General features: G+C 43.0%; 3 protein-coding genes across 5 annotated transcripts in view; all 3 read left to right on the top strand.

Annotated features, from left to right (window-relative positions):
• The first annotated feature begins 5771 nt into the window (after positions 1-5771).
• On the top strand, positions 5772-6763 carry LOC147459867 (uncharacterized). The gene is made up of 3 exons (XM_086511642.1): positions 5772-5894; positions 6049-6191; positions 6285-6763. Exons 2-3 carry the CDS (start codon positions 6125-6127, stop codon positions 6761-6763), a joined length of 546 nt encoding a protein of 181 aa, XP_086367768.1. The 5' UTR covers positions 5772-5894; positions 6049-6124.
• Positions 6764-13508: 6745 nt separating this feature from the next.
• The window catches only part of LOC147459865 (squalene synthase 1-like), a 60298-nt gene continuing 53484 nt past the window's right edge, over positions 13509-20322 (top strand). The window contains exons 1-6 of one of the 3 annotated variants that reach the window (XM_086511056.1): positions 13509-13649; positions 13797-14004; positions 14190-14232; positions 14322-14411; positions 14515-14590; positions 14768-14837. In XM_086511056.1, the coding sequence (XP_086367182.1) occupies positions 13807-14004; positions 14190-14232; positions 14322-14411; positions 14515-14590; positions 14768-14837 (477 nt within the window). In that variant the 5' untranslated portion in view covers positions 13509-13649; positions 13797-13806. Of the gene's footprint in view, positions 14025-14189; positions 14233-14321; positions 14412-14514; positions 14591-14767; positions 14838-20322 lie in introns of all 3 variants that reach the window. The other 2 variants (XM_086511055.1, XM_086511057.1) reach the window with 2 other exon arrangements.
• Positions 17590-18301, top strand: LOC147459866 (uncharacterized). Its single transcript, XM_086511058.1, has 2 exons — positions 17590-18080; positions 18179-18301. Exons 1-2 carry the CDS (start codon positions 17590-17592, stop codon positions 18273-18275), a joined length of 588 nt encoding a protein of 195 aa, XP_086367184.1. The 3' UTR covers positions 18276-18301.

Here is a 20322-nt window from a genome sequence, read left to right as displayed (position 1 = left end):
CTTTCACACTACATGCTTTTGTTTGACAAATTTTTTGTATGTATATAGAGTGTCCCATAATTGACACTTGCATTAGATACTCTTCCTTTGTTTCTCCCAAGCATTCACCTTGCATGAACAGGTACTTAAAGTCCAACTGCTCAATTCCAATAAGAGTGTATACCAAAGGTACTTTTTTTCCACCAAGTCTTTTTCCTTTGGTCATCCAAGTTTTAGACCCTTATCTAGAAACACTCATCGTTATCCTCTTGTATATGATCCTTCTATATTAGGTACTAGCAATAAGGAAAGTGCTACCCATATATCAATCGTCAAAGAATTAGGCAACGACTGTAGGTCTCAACTATGCTTGTTGAGAGCAACTCTTATCTTCAAGGGATGGCAAGTTGAAGAACGACATTCAAAAACCACTGACAAGTAATGATAAATTCAACAAGAGAGCTATCAACAACAATCATAAGGAACTTGCACAATGCTTCAAGTTGGTGAAATATTGCAGAGGACTTGCATTGCAATGGAACCCGAGGGCCAGATCCATCATAAAGTTAACTACTCAAAGAGGCTCAGTTCCCAAAAAGGCAAGCAACACAAATAGCCATCTTCACTGCCAAAAGTGGTAACAAAAAGGAGCATGCACAACAAAATGCAAATTTGCCTCGACAATAGAAGCCCAACTCACGTATCAACCAAATAACAACAGATTTGAATCACTCAAGAAAGGGGAGAGTGTCTCATCAACTACAAAGAAATTTCAAAGCTGAAGACCTATCTTAAAGACAAACCTCAAACAACCCTCACGACAAGATTGCACATAAGGGACGACACGAGCTAGAAAGGGAGGAATGTTTGGCTATTTTAGCATACACATATCCACCTAGCCGAACATCACATTTTTAATATATTTATACTCTATTATTTTTTTGAGCTAGTGTAGCTACGCTACATGTAAATCTTGATTTCAGAGTAGTAAATCTATTCTATAAGTTGTATTTTTTTCATAATATTTAAGAAATCCCATGTGAGCCTGGCCACTGGTCTTCATGAGAGCCCTAGGTATAAAAGATAATAACCTTGGTATGAAAGGGAGGCTCATCTTTTGGAGAGAAATAAGCTCTATGTACGTGTGCTCAAGCGACCAAGCACCTCAGATTTGTAATCAATTTCTCTCATGATTGGGTAATCCTATTTTGATTCTGAAAATTGCATTGTGTTCCTCTTTGCTCTTTCATTCAAGTGTAAGCATTTCAAGTTTTGTCTTGGTTTATGACTTCGTGTCTGCAAGCCTAATCTTCAATTTTTAGTGCTTAAATCACTGTTTCTTGCCATTTTGACCATAGGAGAGTGTTATTAGACCTAAGGACGACCTGTTTGGGTGCAGTTTCTGTGACTGGTACACGATGGATCATGATTTTGGTACCTTGTCAGATTGTGACTAGACGTTGTTGACACGTCCCCTTAATCCTAATATAGCTTCCCTTAAAGTTTCATGAGATCTCAGTCTATTTAGTCATCAAAATGGCGTGGTGACCTAGAGCTGTGAGAAAGGATATATGCAAATTTTTAGAGTTGGTGATTTGCTTATTAAGTTGATGTGTTTGCTTGTTAGGTTCAATTCTTGAGAATTGACAACCTCAAAGAGTTTATTTGCCCTATCCGAGTCACTTTTTTTTAGTATTGACATTATTATGTTAGTGCCAGCTATGCTAAAGATGTTCGTCGGCGACAACCCGCTAACAATTACCTTAGGATTTTTGATTGCTATCTTCAAAGGTGTTGGCAATGTTGACATCCATCTTCATGTTGTGCACTTGATAGTCATTATTATCTTCAATTGCCCCAATAAAGTGTGAGAAAGGTACTGGCTTGCTTTCTGAAGTGTAGCAAACTACAATCGTCACATCAAGATTTTTATTATTCTTGTTGCCGGTATTGTTGTTGTTGTGACTATGTGGAGCCTTGTTCTATGACTTCAAGAAAGGAATGGATGAAGGTTTAAAAGTATAACTTGAACCATTGTTATTTACCTTCCTTTGTCCTAAAGCTTTTTGACTGGAATTACTTGATTGTGTTCAATTTTGATTATAATGTTGCGTCCATTAATATCCATGGGCGTCGTTGATCCGTGGTTGAAAAGTAGTAGGATTTGTACGTTGTGGTGGTCGAAGAGAAGGTTAACTCTTTTTGATTGGTGGCCCTTTTGGACTTGAATCTTTACATTTCACAGCTTCAATATCATGAGCTAAAGAAATAATGTGGACGAAATTTGTTGACCTCAACACACAAAGTACACTCCAAGCCGGCAATATATTTTTGTTTGAAAGTAGAGCGAGAAACTTTTTCTGCATTTTGAAGAGCAAGTAGCATTTGCCAAAATCTGTCTTTGTCGTGTGTCACAGTTTTTCATGTCCTCGAGAAACTTTTTCTACATTTTCAAGAGCAAGTAGCATTTGCCAAAATCTGTTTGTGTCGTGTGTAACAGTTTCATGTCCTAAATTCAAGAGTATTTCATGCATGCCTTTCTCTTTGCGTTGAGAAGGGAGAGAGTACTTCATTACCATTCTTTAAAATTTCTTCCAAGCTCGCAATCGTTTGTGTCGTTTTTAAGTCACACCCCACCCAAGAGAAGCATGTTTTGTCATGTGGGTTGTTGCACACCAAAGTATGCTTAATCACTTTGATAATCCATTTGTTTTTCTTCATAATTGAGCTTGTGGGAACTTTGCTTTTGTAATTTCTCAAGTTTTTGCCGAAGGAGATTACGTGTAGTGCGTTACTTTTTAAGCTCTCCAAAAAGAATATCAATCTTTTGATCCATAACAAGAGAGTTTCGAATGGCCATAATTGATTAACTCAAGCAAATGAAAAGTTAAAATATAGATGTAAATCCAAAATATATGCAAGAGTTAAGTTGACAAAAGAAAAACGAGCATAAGAAAACGAATAAGATGATATTTGTGTATGCTGCACGAGCCAAACAAATTCCAAGCAGATTTCCAATGAATATGCAAAGTCTTTGAACACTCCAAAATGGTAAATAGAACCACTTGAGAAAGCATCTTTAGGCACTTTGATTGATTTTCATGCTGATTTTCAACACTTTGTGATTGTCACCATACTGAGTACCAACCATCCTCCTCAATCAATATTTGCTTTTCGTCTTGTTATTCATCCCATGGAGTATGAAATACAATAATACATATATATGAAAGATATAAGAGCACGAGCTATACAATCAAGAGAGCGTATGCCATGATTAAGAGAAAATAAGAATAAAAAAGGGACACAAGTGTATGTTATGAAGTTTTGCTATGATGGAGATTCTGATGATTCCGTTGGCTTTGAAAGGGGAGATAAAACACTAGGTCACTTGGCTAGAATGCTTTTGGAGCACCGTTTTCTTGGTGAAGAGTCAAGAAGATGATTCTTGTCGAAAAAAGGCGAAGCGCGCAAACACATGATCTAGGGATTCTCTTTCTCTCTTCATGCATGCACCTAAATAGAAGTGGTTGTTTTTTACTCAAACTTTAAGAATAATAGGTAAAAGAGAGTTCTATTTACATTGCTTCTTTTGAATAGTTTTTGAGAATAAAACATAAACAAAATTAATAAAATGTTCAAAAGTAGTGATAGTGATAGTGGTAACACGACGAGTGCCCTTTGTCACGTATATACGACAACTAGACGAGTGCCCTTTGTCACGTATATACGACAACTAAAAGGCATTTTTACCTACTATTACGTGGAAGCGAAGCACTCTAAGTACTCTAAAATTTCACTTTTTATAGAATTTTTGTGGCGGCTGCAGCGCTTACACTAGTTGCTCGAAAGTGCTCTTCTACATCCTACATGATAGCATGTTTGTAAAGCAAGAAAGCGTTGTACGCCCTACAACTGCTAGGAGGTGTGATGGGGCTCTAAAGACCCAATGTGACTCAGGTCAGGTTCAGACTGCTCAAGACCTGCCATGAGTTGAGCTTCGTCCTCAAGCACTCGAATTCACGTTGCAAAAAGAAAACAGTTTTGCCGCTACTGAAACAACAAGCAGGCTAGTCTCGTTGGTTAGATCGAACAACAAAGAGCTCGTCTGGTCCTACACTCATATCTTCATGCTGAAAAGTGAGTGAACACTTTCAGCGTCCGGGGGTGAGGCCGCCCGCATAGAAGGTGGGCCATAAACTTTTGATTTTTGGCTTTCTAAAAGAAGCTTTAGAGTGGAGTTGGGTTAGACATACTTTCAATGTTTTAAGGTGATGATTGTGACTTACCTTAAATGTTAAATGTTATTTCAACTATAAAATAGTAAATGGATCTTTTTATTTCACCTTTCGTTTCACATCTTGCATGTCTTGACTTTCCTTGCATTCTATTGTTTTAAATGTTAAAGTGACAATAGAATGTTAAAGTGAAGTTTCACCTTCTATAATTCTAGTAAATTCTATAAACACACGCACACAATTATATTCAACACACACATATATATATATAATGATGAGTTTTTTTAATTTGAGATTTCATTTCACAACCTCACATGGCTTGACTTTTCTTGCATTCTATAACTTAATTCTAGTCAATATTTGAAAAAGTCGTTTTTATTAAGCAGCCGTTGGTCGAGTTTCCTCCTCACAAAGAAGCAAACTGGAAATAATAATTTGTATGATTGTTTCAAACTATTTTCTCACATATTTCATCGATTTTTCTTCCCTTCACCATGGTTTGCAACCAACTAGTCTTGAATTTCAATTGACTCAAGGTTATGCTAAGGCATTCCTTTTCCAAACACTAAATTTCAAGTTGAACTCAACCTAATGATTCCTTCGACTAGAGGCTCACCTCCTAGGCTCCTAACTTGAGATGCCTACCCTTCAAAAGGGGAACTAGAGATTCGATCACGCAACCGCCCGCAGTTTGGCGCTCGTGCAGACCCTGTAACCAGGCGAGCCAACCTGCGCAGCTGTAAACAAGAGCGCTTGTTTTTATTAAAAAAAGAAGTCAGTTGACCCCCGCCTTGCTACCTGCTTTGTCCGTCTGATGCTCGCCCTTGCCCTCCTGTAGTCTGCGCCCTCGCCCTCGTGCAGTCTACCTCACCTTACCTCCCCGTCAAGCCTATCTACTTCTTGTTTGATTGCCAACGCGCATCTTCACTGATTCTCAATAATAATATAATAATAATGATTGGGTACCCCCTACTGATTTTATCTCTTTCTTATCTACTAACATAATATGACGGAAGGGGGAGCCCTTTACACTTGTTGCAATCTGCGACTTGAAAGCTAAAATCCACAACAAAAAAAAGCCTTTTTGCACGCGATAAAGAGAGAGAGAGAGAGGGGCCGCCTTCGGTACTAGGCCTAGTTGTTGAGAAAGCCACGGTGACCCTTTCACTTGTTACTTCGTTAGCGTAGTGGGCATTTCGCAATCCCTAGCCTGTCATTAGCCCACGTGGCTCCAACGCTTAAAAGCTCTAACAAAAATTACACCGTCAAAAGCCCAGCGCTAAAAATCTCTAAAAAAAACTCCAAGCCTTCGCAATACTGTGGATGGCGCCACTGCTAGGAGCATGTCATGTTTGTTGCTCTGGAACGCCAACGCCAACAACCACCTCAGCAGGACAGTCCGCCATCCCCGCCGTCTTCTGCTGAGGTATATTCTAGTGAAGCATTGCAAACTGGATCCCTGGCCTGTCATTAGCCCACATGGCTCCAGCGCTTAAAAGCTCTAAAAAAAACTATGCCGTCAAAATCCCAGCGCTAAAAATATCTTTAAAAAATTCTAGGCCTTCGCAATACTATGGATGGCGCCACTGCCAGAAGCATGTCATGCTTGTTGCTCTGGAACGCCAACGCCAGCAACCACCTCAGCAGGACAGTCCGCCATCCCCGCCGTCTTCTGTTGAGGTATATCCTAGTGAAGCATTGCAATCTGGATGTATAGGTCATCACCAAGTACCATCACATGGATGTGTGGTCCAAAACCGTAGTCCGTCGACACATGAAGATCACTCTAGTATTATCATGTAGTTCTCTAATGTTTTAAGGTACGACGATGCAGAGAAAATGTGGTCATGTGCCCTCCTTGGAATTACTTGTGACTTGTGCCTACTCTACGGGATTATGCATTCAAAACAATGTCACTGAGAAACATTCAAGTGAATGAGAACTTCTTTCTCAAGTATCCATGGGATGTCTGTACAGGTAGAGAAAAGCACTTTTAAAAAAAAAAGTGGACTTGGAAGTTTTCTAACTTCAGTAAATGTGGGTTCGTCTTTCTCTCATCATATGATGTAGCAAATGATCACACATACTTGTTGGTAGTATGTTGCAAGTACACGAGTAAAGGGAAAAGAGTGATGCTTACCAAGGATGACTATCATTGGAAGCAACAAGGGCCACCGGTGGTGAAAAAGAACAGTGACTATACCTTAAAGTATTTCACATACAAAAAACGGAAAGGGAAGCAAATTGACATCGCTAAGCATCATGATGGGTGCACATATTTTATGGAAGAATGCACAGTAGACAATGTCAAAGGTTACGTGCTCGTAAAACTTCACAAGAGAACCGTCACCCATGATAAACAAGTCAAAGGAAAACCTGCCACTAATGGCGAACAAGCTGTTGTTGCTGAGGTCACCGATGCGTGTTCACAAAATACTATGTTATTAAACAGCGATGAGGTGGCTATTAACAGTCTCATGTGGAATCTTTCGGCTCTTGAGGAGCTTCGTGTCGTGAGTGTGGACTCTTGGAATGCGTTGATTGCATGATTTGCTCCACAAGGGCAGGGCCAGCAAGCTCTATTTTGCTTTCAGCAGATGCGAAGCGAGGGCCTCTCTCCAGATGCAATCACGTATGCATGCATGAAGGCATGTAGCTCTACGCAAGAAGCTGATATGGGCACAAAAAGTGCTTTAGGAGCTTCCTTTACAGCATGTCGCCTCTTGAAATGCATTGATTACGGGATGTGCACAACAAGAACATGGCTATTGAAAGAAGATTTCATGCTTGGGATTGTCTTGGTCGATATGTATGCCAAATGTGGTGTGCTTGAGAGAGCACAAAAAGTGCTAGAGCAATTTTCTGTCGGGAATGTCGCCTCTTGTAATGCACTGATTGAGGGATGTGCACAACAAGAGCAAAGAAAGCTCTAGGTTGGTTTTAGCGGATGCAAAGCAAGTATATCTCTCCAAATTCATTCAAGGCATGTGGCTCTACGCAAGTGCTCGAGGAGCTTCATGTCGTGAGTGTGGACTCTTGGAATGCATGTCATAAAATCTAATATCTAACCAACCCAAATGATTTTCTCATATTAAATTGATCACTTAATGTGGGAGAATAAACGGGAACAAGTGTTAAGATATAGATATGTGCTTCTAGATCTATCTCAACACGGGGCCAATAGTAAAGGGGCCCAAATGGGAGATGGTCTATCAAGAGCAAGGCTAACCAATGGACCATAAGACCTTAGGGTTAGCTTCATTGAAGACCTCCAATAATGTGTGTAAAAGTCCTTTGACCTTAGGTAAGCTAGGGCTGAGCTTGAGGTGGGAACTCGGCCCAAACTCGAGGTGCTTGTCGTGCTTGAGGTGCTTGTCCTGCTTGAGGTGCTTGACTGGCTCCATGCTTGAGGTGCTTGACTTGGTGCATGATTAAGGTGCTTGAAGTGCCTTGAGAAGCTTGCCTGAGATGCTTGTGGGAACACCCCCTACTTCAAGTGCTTAGTCATGCTTGATGACTAAGGGGCTTGCTCATCCAAAGTCAAAAAGATCCCTACAAGGAGGCGGGCGAGCCTACAAGGGGGGGGGGGGGGGATGAGAAAGAACACACACACACACACACACACACAAGGGAAGCCCCAGCTTGAAGAGGCAGCAAGGACACTTGTCAAGTTCCTCCTCATGTTGCCCTCATGGTGTGCCTGAAACCTATTGGTTGGCCACCCAAGGGGTCCAATGATAATAAAGGATATTTAATTAATTGATTTTGCATTTATCAAGTCTTCTCTCTCAAAGGGGAAAGGGGGACACTTGTCCCAAGGCTATCCCTGTTGCTTGTAATGGCTCCTGCTTGTGATTGGCTAGGCCTAGGGGGGTCCAATGAGCTTCAAGCATGAGCTACAAGGGGGGATCGACCCAAGTAGCTAGGGGGGTGCTTAGGGGGTATACTCACCCACACACACTCACAAACACTCTCATTGTGTACTATGCAAAGTGCAAGAGCTCCCTCTCTTTCTCCAAGCAAGTAGAGGTTGAGAGCCTACACCAACACTCTTGGCTATGGAGTGCAAATCCATCCAAGAGCCATGCTTCAATGCTTGAGCTTGCCATCTATTTCTTCTTCATTACTATGCTATTATGTATGCTAGCACAAGAGTTATGATAAGTGAGGAACTAGCTCTTTCTCGTATGAAATGTTTCTTCTTCCTCTTCCCTACCCTCATTCCCTGCTAGCTCTCTCCACCTTCGAAGGTGTTTGAGGTCTTGGGACTGAGGCTTGGTATAGTTAAAGCTTTCTTCAAGTTTAGGTTATGCTATGATGGTGATGCATGAAGCTTTCCATCTTCATTGCTTCACCTAGGTCACAAGGAACACAAATAATGTATTGTAACAAGTCTCTCTTTATGGGAGAAATCATAATACAAATGCCTATTGGAGGGGGGACCGGCTCCACATAAATCCGGTCCTCAACTGTTGTCATGTTCTCTAAATTCTCTCTCTTGCAAAAGTATTGTCTATGCCAAGTTAACTAATTGCTATGATTATGTTGCTATCTTCAATTATGTCAACCCGCTATGCTCACAAAATCATTTCTTGAAAGTACTCTTATTAAATTCCGCTACTTTCAAATTGAATAGGCAAATTCCATTACAATGCATTGATTGCATGGTTTGCTCCACAAGGACTGGGCTAGAAAGCTCTATTTTGGTTTTAGCAGATGCGAAGCAAGGGCTTCTCTCCAGATGCAATCATATACGCATGCATGAAGCCATGTAGCTCTACACAAGAAGCTTGTATGGGCACAAAAATTCACAATTATATTGTTAGTCAGAGGCTGCTGAATGCATATGCTTGCACCTTGAAGGCCATTGACCTTTTGCAACGCCGTTGACATGGGTGAGAGAATTAACGAGCCCATACCTGGTCCGATGCTCTTGGGGAAGCGTATCATGCTCTAGGCTGCTTTCAACGGATGCAAAGCAAGTGTATCTCTCCAAAATTCAGCATCCTATACTTGCGTCTTGAAGGCTATGCTGACATCTTGAAGGCATGTGGCTCTATGCAAGAGCTCAAGGAGCTTCCTTTTTGGAGCGTGACTCTTGGAATGCTACACATCTGGCCTCTCTCTAGATGCAATCACCTAGGCATGCATCTTGAAGGCATGTGGCTCTACGCAAGAAAAGTCATCCTTGTGACTGTCTTGGTGAATATGTATGCCAAATGTGGTGTGCTTGAGAGAGCACAAAAAGTGCTTAAGGAGCTTTCTATCCAGAATCGCCTCTTGGAATGCACTGATTGCGGGATGTGCGCAACAAGAGCAGGGGTAAAAATCTCTATGTTGTTTTTAGTAGATGCAAAGAAAGTATATCTCTCCTAATTCAATCAAGGCATGTGGCTCTACGCAAGTGCTCGAGGAGCTTCGTGTCTTGAGTGTGGACTCTTACAATGCGCTGATTGGATGATTTGCTCCACAAGGGCAGGGCAAGCAAGCTCTATTCTATTTTCAGTAGATGTGAAGTGACGGCCTCTCTCCAGATGCAATCATGTATGCATGCATGAAGGCATGTAGCTCTACTGAAGAAGCTGTTATGGGCACAAAAAGTGCTTGAGCAGCTTCCTCTCCGAAATGTCGCCTCTTGAACTGCATTGATCGCGGAATGTGCACAACAAGAACATGGTTGTTGAAAGGAGATGCCATGCATGGGACTATCTTGATCAATATGTATGCCAAATGTGGTGTGCTTGAGAGAGCACAAAAAGTGCTAGAGCAGTTTTCTGTCCGGAATGTCTGCCCCTTGGAATGCACTGATTGCGGGATGTGCACAACAAGAGCAGAGCAAGAAAGCTATAGGTTGTTTTTAGCGGATGCAAAGAAAGTATATCTCTCCCAATTCATTCAAGGCATGTGGCTTTGCGCAAGTGCTCGAGGAGCTTCGTGTCCTGAGTGTTGACTCTTAGAATGTGTTGATTGCATGATTTGCTCCACAAGGGCAGGGCTAGAAAGCTCTATTTTGTTTTCAACAAATGCGAAGCGAGGGCCTCTCTCCAAATGCAATCACATACACATGCATGAAGGCATGTAGCTCCACGCAAGAAGCTGATATGGGCACAAAAAGTACTTGAGGAGTTCCGTTTTCGGAATGTCACCTCTTCAAATGGATTGATTACAGGTTGTGCAAAATAGGAACATGGCTATTGACAGAAGATGCCATGCTTGGGACTGTCTTGGTCGATATGTATGCCAAATGTGGTGTGCTTGAGAGATTGAGCACAAAAAGTGCTAAAGCAGTTTTCTTTCCGGGTTGTCGCCCCTTGGAATGCACTGATTGCGGGAAGTGTGCAACAAGAGCAGGGCAAGAAAGCTCTAGGTTGTTTTAAGCAGATGCAAAGCAAGTTTATCTCTCCAAATTTAGTCAAGACATGTGGCTCTACGCGAGTGTTCGAGGAGCTTCATGTTCTAAGTGTGGACTCTTGGAATGCGTTGATCGAATGATTTGCTCCACAAGGGTAGGGCCAACAAGCTCTATTCTGTTTTAAGTAGACGCAAAGCAAGGGGCTCTCTCTCAATCATGTACGCATGCATAAAGGCATGTCCGGAATGTTGCCTCTTGAAATGCATTGATTACAGGTTGTGCAAAATATGAACATGGCTATTGACAGAAGATGCCATTCTTGGGACTGTCTTGGTCGATATGTATGCCAAATGTGGTGTGCTAAAGAGATCGAGCACAAAAAGTGCTAGAGTAGTTTTCTTTCCGGGTTGTCGCCCCTTGGAATGCACTGATTGCGGGAAGTGTGCAACAAGAGCAGGGCAAGAAAGCTCTAGGTTGTTTTTAGCGGATGCAAAGCAAGTATATCTCTCAAAATTTAGTCAAGGCATGTGGCTCTACGCAAGTGTTCGAGGAGCTTCATGTTCTAAGTGTGGACTCTTGGAATGCGTTGATCGAATGATTTGCTCCACAAGGGTAGGGCCAACAAGCTCTATTCTGTTTTTAGTAGATGCAAAGCAAGGGGCTCTCTCCAGATGCAATCATGTATGCATGCATAAAGGCATGTCCGGAATGTTGCCTCTTGAAATGCATTGATTACAAGTTGTGCAAAATAGGAACATGGCTATTGACAAAAGATGCCATGCTTGGGACTATCTTGGTCGATATGCATGCCAAATGTGGTGTACTTGAGAGAGCACAAAGAGTGCTAGAGCAGTTTTCTTTCCGGGTTGTTGCCCCTTGGAATGCACTGATTGCCGGAAGTGTGCAACAAGAGCAGGGCAAGAAAGCTCTAGGTTGTTTTTAGCGGATGCAAAGCAATTATATCTCTCGAAATTTAGTCAAGGCTTGTGGCTCTACGCAAGTGTTTGAGGAGCTTCATGTTCTGAGTGTGGACTCTTGGAATGCGTTGATTGAATGATTTGCTCCACAAGGGCAGGGCCAACAAGCTCTATTCTGTTTTTAGTAGACGTGAAGCAAGGGGCTCTCTCCAGATGCAATCATGTATGCATGCATAAAGGCATGTCCGAAATGTTGCCTCTTGAAATGCATTGATTATGGGATGTACACAACAAGAACATGGCTGTTGAAAGAAGATGCCATGCTTGGGACTGTCTTTGTCGATATGTATGCCAAATGTGGTGTGCTTGAGAGAGCACAAAAAGTGCTAGAGACGTTTTCTGTCCAGAATGAACTTCCCCTTGGAATGCACTGATTACGGGATGTGCGCAACAAGAGCAGGGCAAGAAAGATGCAAAGCAAGTATATCTCTCCAAATTCAGTCACCTATACTTTCATCTTCAAGGCATGTGGCTCTACGCAAGTGCTCGCGGAGCTTCATGTCGTGAGTGTGGACTCTTGGAATGCGTTGATTGCATGATTTGCTCCACAAGGCCAGGGTCATAAAGCTCTATTTTGTTTTCAGCAGATGCGAAGTAAGGGCCTCTCTCCAGATGCAATCATGTATGCATGCATGAAGCCATGTAGCTCTACACAAGCTTGTATTGGCACAAAAATTCACAATCATATTGTTTCTCACCAACAGAAGTCTCTTGGTGTGCTTTTATGTCCAGTTATGTCAAGCACGGACAGGTGAGGAAGCTGTGAAATAAATTTCAAAGATGCAATATGACATGGGCATATTCTTCATGACCATTTTGCCCGAAATGTTTCTTGTCGAATGCATTAAATGATGGGAATGGCGTCTCTTTCAATGCATTGGTAGCGGGATACGCACCGTAGAAGCAAGCGCAGAAAGCTTTAGGCTATTTTCATATTTCTATCTGTAGTGTGGACTCCTTGAATGCACTCACTGTGGGATATGCACAACAAGAGCAAGGCCAATGAGCGATACAGGAAAGAACTTGTGCTTGGCTTTGCTTGGGACTATGTGTACGTCACATATGGTGCTCTTCAAAACGCACGAAAAGCGCCCGAGGAGCTTCTTGTGCGGAACGCCGCCACAAGATCGCAGGAAGGGTCTCTATCTAGATGCAATCAACTACGCCTACACAGGAATCTGGAAGGCATGCGGGTAAGAAAACCAGCAGATGCAATCACGTACACAACCATAGATATTAGAATTCACAATATGATTGCTAGTCAACGTTTGTTGGGAGTACGATTTCATGCTTGGTGGTGGTTTGATCGATATGTATACAAAATGTGGTGTTCTCACAATAGCACAAAATCTTCTTGAAGGGTATCCTCCCAGGTATGTCGTCTCTTGTAGCGGGTTAAGTGCAGGAGATGCCCAACATCGTTGATGCAAGGAACTCCATTGGCGATAGACATTCAATCACGCGGTGAGTAAGCATTATTATTTTTTGATTTTTGACACTGAGAATGCAGTCAATGAACACACTGAAAATTGCATGCTGCCGTGAAAATGGCACGTTCCTTCGTATTATAAAAATTGGGGAGGACTGTGCAAACTCCCCCATGCAAGGAGACTTGCATGTTTTCTTTTTCTTTTTTAAAACATAAAAATGGAACAACAAACAATTAATAACATTGACATCTTGTATGATCATGAACATTGAGCTTGACAAAACTCTTAACACTCCTTGTGGTTTTTGGCGAGGTACCTCTCTGAAGCACTACGATCGATAACCAATTTATGCAGAGATACACCACAAAACCACGACGATCAGTATCCCAAACACTCTTAGGTAAAAAAATCTAACACTCTTTCATGAAATCTCTCTCTCTCTCTCTCTCTCTCTCTTACTCTCTCAGTTTCCAATATTTTGTTCGATCTCAATTCGATGGAACATAGCTAACTAAGCACTCTAGTTTAAGTAGGCTGCGTTTCATGATCGAGCCAGCATGTATACCATGTACTATGTACGTAAGGGCTCGACTTCAATTTTCTGATCACCATCGTGCCACCTGGACCGAACTCAAGACATACATTGCCTGCTCTTTCGGGGACGCGCGATCTGCAGGTTCCGCTTTATAGGCTTCCTCAGAAGTCTCTCTCTCTCTCTCTCTTCCTCCCCACCCCAACACACACACACACACACACACACACAACAGAGTGCTACGCAGAGTTCTAAATCTAAATAAAGAGGACCCAGCTTTTGGATCTACAGAAGATCTGCAATGGGTTTTTTGGGAGGGTTACTAGAGCATCCAGAGGAAATTCCTGCTCTTGTGAAGCTAAAGTATGCGGCATCAGCCATCAAGAAGCAGGTGCCTGTGCGTGATCCTGATCTTTCCTTCTGCTATCTCATGCTGCAGCGGGTTTCGAGGAGTTTTGCCATTGTCATCCAACAGCTCGGGACAGAGCTCCGTGATGCGGTACTTCTATGTGTTACACAGTTCGTATTTCAACCCATGCAGGACTTACATGTGCATTTATCTTCTTGTTACATTCGAGAGTAATTGCGTTGTGTTTGTGTGGATCCTTTCAGCTGCCTTGCTTTTGTGTGGGCACATTATAATTTCTAATTGTGGTGCTCAACAATGTTTTGCTATTTTTGCAGATTTGCGTATTTTACCTGGTGTTAAGAGCACTTGACACAGTCGGTGAGTGCCCGCTCCCTCTTTCAAAATGCACTTTTAACCTCTAGTGAGAATTCAACAGCAATTTTGTTACGATTTGTCTAATGTTTCAGAGGATGACATGAGCATTCATGTGGATACCAAACTGCCAGTGTTGAAAAGCTTGCACAAAAATATATATGATCCCACATGGAATTTCCCTTGTATGTAGATCATCCCCTGTTTCTAAATGTTGTTGTTCGTTTTTTTCCATGTATGTCAATGGGATGAAGTTGGTCATGAGAGTTAACTTCTATGTGGGTTCAGGTGGACATAAAGACTACAAAATTCTTATGGATGAATTTCATCATGTGTCTACAGCATTTTTAAGACTTGAAAAAAGGCGAGTTTAAGTTTTTTACTCATGACCAAGCTCTTCATCCTCCATTGGAATACATTCCTTCTTCCGTTAATTGCTTAACAAAAGGCCCCTCTTAATCTTCTCTTATCTGGAGCATTAAGAGTAATTTGTACACCGTTTCTATATGTACTCAGGTTTCTTGGATTGTTATGGTTGCAGATATCAAAATGCAATTGAGGATGCTGCTGATAAAATGGGCCATGGAATGGCAAAATTCATTTGTAAAGAGGTACACCCACATTCATAATTAAATACATTCAAAACCACACACACATGCATGCATGTGTGCCAAACACGAATGTGTATATATATATATATATATATATATATATATATATATATATACCTAGGAGAACGTCACATCCTTCCAAAGGCATGATTTAAAAGTCCTCGTGCTCTAAATACCTCTGATAATGCAAACAAAGTTTGCCAATGACAAGTGTAATGGTAATATCTCGTCCAGGTGTCGCTAGAACAGCTTCTGCCTGTGGTCCCATTTTGTCGGGCGTAATTCTTGGCCAAGCCTCCAATTCGGGGGAAATGAAGTTGGCCTTGGCTCCTCTGTCAAAGAAGATGAGGACTTCTTGATCTTGTACTTTGCCCCATGTGTGGTAAAGTTCTGTGCTTTCATCCATTTGATCTGTGTCGGTCTCCACACAATCTGGTACTAGTCTTGCTTTCATCTTTCCTTTTCTACCACGTTCTTCTGTTGCTCTGGAACTCTCTGGCCTATCTTCTGATGGTGTTGTGTGCCTTTTTGGGGCACCGTGTGGCAATATGGCCTTGTTCGCCACAGTCAAAACACTCGTCTTCTTTGAGATACTCGGATTTCTGGTCCTCCGTCAAGCGGGGATGAGTATCTTTTCTTCTTTTGAAACTTCTTCTTCCCTCTGTTATCATTGGTCAAATTTTGTCCGGTCCTTGGTGTCAACTGTTGATCTATTGGGTAAGTTAGGTCACCCGAATGCATAGCAAACCCTTGCTTAGCATGTCCTATCAGTTGCTGGATGGACTCATATTTTTGTAGTAAATAGTAATCTCGAATCTCTTTAGAGAGTCCACAAAAAAACCACTCAATTTGCTGCTTAAAACTGATCTTTTTGAAGGAAGAGGTAGGTAGAAAAGCATCCCAAAACCTTTCCCAGAATGAATTTAAAGTGTCTCCTTAGTCATCCGCAGATGATTCCAAGCTGTAATCACATCGCGCTCGTACTTCTAAGTGAGCCAAGAGGAAATAAAAAGTCGCTTGAATTTAAGCCACTTGGTTGGTGCTTCTTTTCGTAAAAGAAGAGTGGACCACTATGTCCGTGCATTTCCTTTTAGATAAGATGCCACCCTTCTAATCTTTGAGTCCTCTAAGTAGCGACCTTTAGAAAAAGCTATGTCAAATTGCTGAATGAAGGCAAGGGCTCTGTGGGTATCTCTATGTCAAAGTCGATGATGCGGAAGCGTAGAGACCAAGGGGAGTGAGCACGAGAGAGTCTCCTCAACCAATCAACCTTGGCAATGAATAACTGAATGTGTATACAATGGAGGCAAGGGGTTGCTTATATAGCAATCCCAGTAAATTGCCCTACCCAAGACTCACAAATAAGTAAAATAAATACCTAAAAGCCAAACTAAATAATGGGATCACATTGGGCAATTCACTTGAGATGCCAAAACTTTAAACACCCTCTTTGCAGCTCATAGTGGACATCAATAGTGAGACCAAGTTGATGAAGAAGCTACCATGGACACCCCAGTAGTGGCCACCAACTGGATACACCTCGGTGTTGCTCTCCTCAACTATGTACCTGAAAGTAATGCCATCTTGAGCATCGGTTGCCTTTGTAGAAACTTTGAACTGTAGACCATACTACGTCAAATAATCCCCATTCATGAACTGTGAACACATCACGTCCAAAATATAAAACTCCAAGATAATGAACTATTGGAACACATTCCGACAATAATCTGACCAACAATCATGGATTGGTGCACTCATCCATAGTGTTTTAGAGGTTTGATTGGGTCCCTGCCAGATGCATGTGCATTGAACTCCGACCTACGGGTCCAAACACCAATAACTTGAACTCCAACACAAGGGTCCAAATTAGTTATAGGGAGCAGTCATTGCTCCTCTCTGCCACTCACAAGAGCCTCTCTGGTTGAAGCTAGTGGTGACACCTGTCATTTGACTAGAAATATGACGTTGAGACCACTGTGGCCACCGCCACATGTGCCATGTCAATCTCCTTTGCCAAATCTTTATTATCGTAATCTCTGTCCAGCTTGGCTTTATCCTCGTCTTCCTGTGAGTTCTCGCTTTTGCCTTTGGCTTCAAACTCTCGAGCCAAACAAAGCGTCAAGTCACATTCATGACAATTGTGATCGTACCTCGTGGGTACCGAGGGCCGAGGCAGCTAACTGAGTATTGGTATTGCCATCAGAGTTACCAGGGAACGTGGCTTGGGGGCCTTGGAACGTCGGAACGGCGTTTCGGCCGATTGAAATTGCATGGAACGTCCCGGAACGGACAGATGTTTCAGATGACAATTTGTGACCGGACATGTTGGGCAGGAACGGGTCAGAACGAGTCCAACGGCCAGAAACGGGCAGCTCTCAAACGGCTCTGTGAGGCAACCAACAGCCAAAAACGGGCAGGGACAGCTAGCATGTTCTTTATATATTGCCTCCTCTTCCCCCATTCCTTCATAAATGCATCAAGTTCAAGGCCCTCTCTCCCTTGCTCTCAACTCTCAAGCCATAGTCGTCGGTCGGGTCTCAAGGCTCAAGCTCTCAACCTCTCTCTTGGGCTAACCCTCAAGGCTCAAGATCTCTCTCTCTCTCGGTCTCAACTTTCAAGAGGTGAAGCCTCTCTCTCAAGCTCTCAGGGAATCAAGCCTCTCTTTCTCTCAAGCCCTCTCTCAAGGGCTCTCTCTCTCTCTCTCTCTCTCTAACCCTCAGAGATCAAGCTCTCTCTCTTTCACGGATAATCCATGGCCTCTTTTTCTCGTACAACCCCCTCCGTTCATGCGGGCAACACTCAAAAGGCGAAGAAATGGTCGTGGTGGGGTGAAGTGACGGAGGGTACCTTGTCGACGGCGGGAGGTTCTTGTGCATGGGCATGCAAGCTATGCTCTTACACACGGAAAGGGGGGCATGACAAAGTGAGGGCCCACTTTCTTCAAGTGCCGGGACATGAGGTGAAATTTTGCACCGACGTAACCATCGAGAAGAGGAAGGAGCTCGAGGAAAAGAATCGGCAATCCAACCATAATGCCAAGTCCACACGCAAAGGTATCGACCCAAAGACCCTCATTTTCCCTTCTTCCTCTCTATCCGGTTTAGGTGTCGGTGGATCTTCATCGAGTCCGATTCGTCGCCAAAGGACCCTTGCCAGCTCTTGGGACCCAAAGAAGAAGAAAGAGGTGGATGCGGCTGTGGCCCAATTCTTCTATCACGACCATATTTCATTTGTCTCGGCGAGGTATGTTTTATGATTTATCAATCTTCTCTCTCATTTCTTCTGTTATCGAGCGTTTGCGCCTTTTTAATACTAACATCTTCTATGTTTGATCGAAATAGGTTGGAGTATTGGAAAGTTATGGTGCAACGGGATAGAAGAGTATGGCACCGGCTATGTGCTGCCATCTTCAAAGGCTCTCCGAACCACTTTGCTTGATCGAGAGAAGGCTATCGTGGAGCAAGCAACACTCAATATTCAGCGTCTTTGGGCAAAACATGGCGTTTCTCTCATTGCCGACGGGTGGAGCGATACAAGGAAGAGATCTATCCATGGTCGCGTCGCATACTCGAGTGGAGAGATGTACTTTGTGCACTCTCACGATGCTTGGTGGCAAGTCCGCCGATGTCCTCTCTGCAGAGTGGACAGCGGCCATAGAACAATCAGTGAGCAATACGTGGTGGCCTTTGTCAGAGATGGAGAGGCATCAAACAGGGCATCAACAGCTATTATAGAGGGCCACTATCCGTATGTGACAGTGTTCTTTTGCATGACACACTGCTTGAACAACCTTCTAAAAGACATCGGCAAGCTAGACTAGATCGCTCCAGTCGTTCTTGTTGCAGTGAAGATTGTTACTTTCATCAACAATCACAACTTGGTTCGGAGTGAGTACCTCAAGAGGTCGGGTGGTAAAGTGCTTTTAAAGTATTGAGACACCCGCTTCGCATTCAACTTTCTTCTTGTGCGCATGCTGTTTGAATGTCAAAATGTGGTCCGACAGGTCTTCATCAGTGATGAGTTCACCACCTCCCCCTATGCAAAGACAGTTGCAGGGATTTTGTGCATGGATAAGGCAGAGGATCTTGAGTTCTGGAAGGAGCTCAAGAGTCTAGACGCTCAGGTAAAACCGGTGTTTCATTTGCTTCGAGTTCTGGATGGCATGGATCCTTGCATTGGCAAGATTTATGAGGCAATGGACCGCACGATCAAGCAGCTTGCACAACTTGAGCCGAAAGTAGAGCGATATGAGGAGATCCATGCGCTTTGCAGCTCGAGGTGGAATTCATATGCCTCTCCTTTCACGGGGCAACGTACATGGTGGATCCAGAGTTCCAAGGTGCAGGGCAAGAGACAGATAGAGAAGTCGTGAACCAATTTACGGGATCTTAAACAAGATGGTTCTAGTCAGAGATAGGCGACGCATTGTCAGAGATCAATTGAGACAGTACAAAGAGATGTGGGGTTCATTTGGCAGTCTAGATGCTTGGATTGATCGCAGGAAGATAGGTTCAGTGCTATGGTAGGAGGACTATGGCTGTGATGGCCCTGAGCTTCAGAGATTGGCGATTCGTATTCTCAGCCAGTCAGTTAGTACCTCATGCTTGGAGCAATTGTGGAGTACCTTTAGCCACATTGCTTCCAAGAAGAGGAATCGGCTTGGAGTGAAGAAGGCTAATGATCTTGTCCTTGTCAGCGCAAATTTGCAAATGCTTTGCAAGAGTACAGAGAAACAGACAGATCCTTTTACACAGTGGGAGATGGAGCAAGAGGCTCTTCAGGCAGGTGGAGATGGACATCCATCAACACCAGGTACTTCATCCGTGGCTTAGATCGAGCCGGGCTGTCACAAAGTGATGATGTGGCTACCGACAACAGAAACCCTAATTTCTGCCAGAAATCCTTATTCTTGCAAATCTTAGTTTTTGGCAGAAACCCTAATTTGCAGAAATCCTAATTGTTGGTTGGAAACCCTAACTTTGGCGCTGAAATGCCACGTGGCAGCTTTTTCCGGATTTTGCGGCGTGGAAAAAGGGGCCAGCAAGCGAGGCAAGTTTTTGGGGGCTACGCAATTTGAAATGTGAGAGAGAGAGAGAGAGATGATTTGCTTTACTTTTGCTCTCTTAAGAGAGAGAGAGGGAATTTTGCTTTTGAATTGGAAGCTTTTGGGCATCCCTTGTAACCTTTAAGTAAACGGTTTAGGGCTCACTCTGCAGAGCATCTGGATGCAGAGTCTGAGAGTGAAACCCTAACCGCTCTTTGTACTTTGATATTGATTTAATACATAAAGAAATACCGAAAGGGGCGTCAGTCTTTGGGGCCAATATCTCTAGGCACGGAACTCCGCCGGGCCAATGCAAATCTATTGTGATCTGTGCATTGTTTTGAAGTGGTTATTTGGTGCTCTCGCGATTGATTCTTGACTGGGAGTGTCGAAGTCCGTTACAGTATTATCAGAGCACGGCTGATTTTTGAAATCTGATCC

This window comes from Adiantum capillus-veneris, chromosome 4, assembly GCF_014529385.1.
Source record: "Adiantum capillus-veneris isolate H3 chromosome 4, ASM1452938v2, whole genome shotgun sequence".
NCBI classification, from domain to species: Eukaryota; Viridiplantae; Streptophyta; class Polypodiopsida; order Polypodiales; family Pteridaceae; genus Adiantum; species Adiantum capillus-veneris.
This window is presented reverse-complemented; position numbering and strand designations above follow the sequence as displayed.

Excerpts from the sequence above, each read along its gene's own strand:
- LOC147459867 (XM_086511642.1), top strand. The coding sequence starts at position 6,125 with ATGTCACTGAGAAACATTCAAGTGAATGAGAACTTCTTTCTCAAGTAT. Across the intron at positions 6,192-6,284 it reads TCCATGGGATGTCTGTACAG|CAAATGATCACACATACTTG; the intron begins GTAGAGAAAAGC and ends CATATGATGTAG.
- LOC147459866 (XM_086511058.1), top strand. The coding sequence starts at position 17,590 with ATGGCCTCTTTTTCTCGTACAACCCCCTCCGTTCATGCGGGCAACACT. Across the intron at positions 18,081-18,178 it reads ATTTCATTTGTCTCGGCGAG|GTTGGAGTATTGGAAAGTTA; the intron begins GTATGTTTTATG and ends TGATCGAAATAG.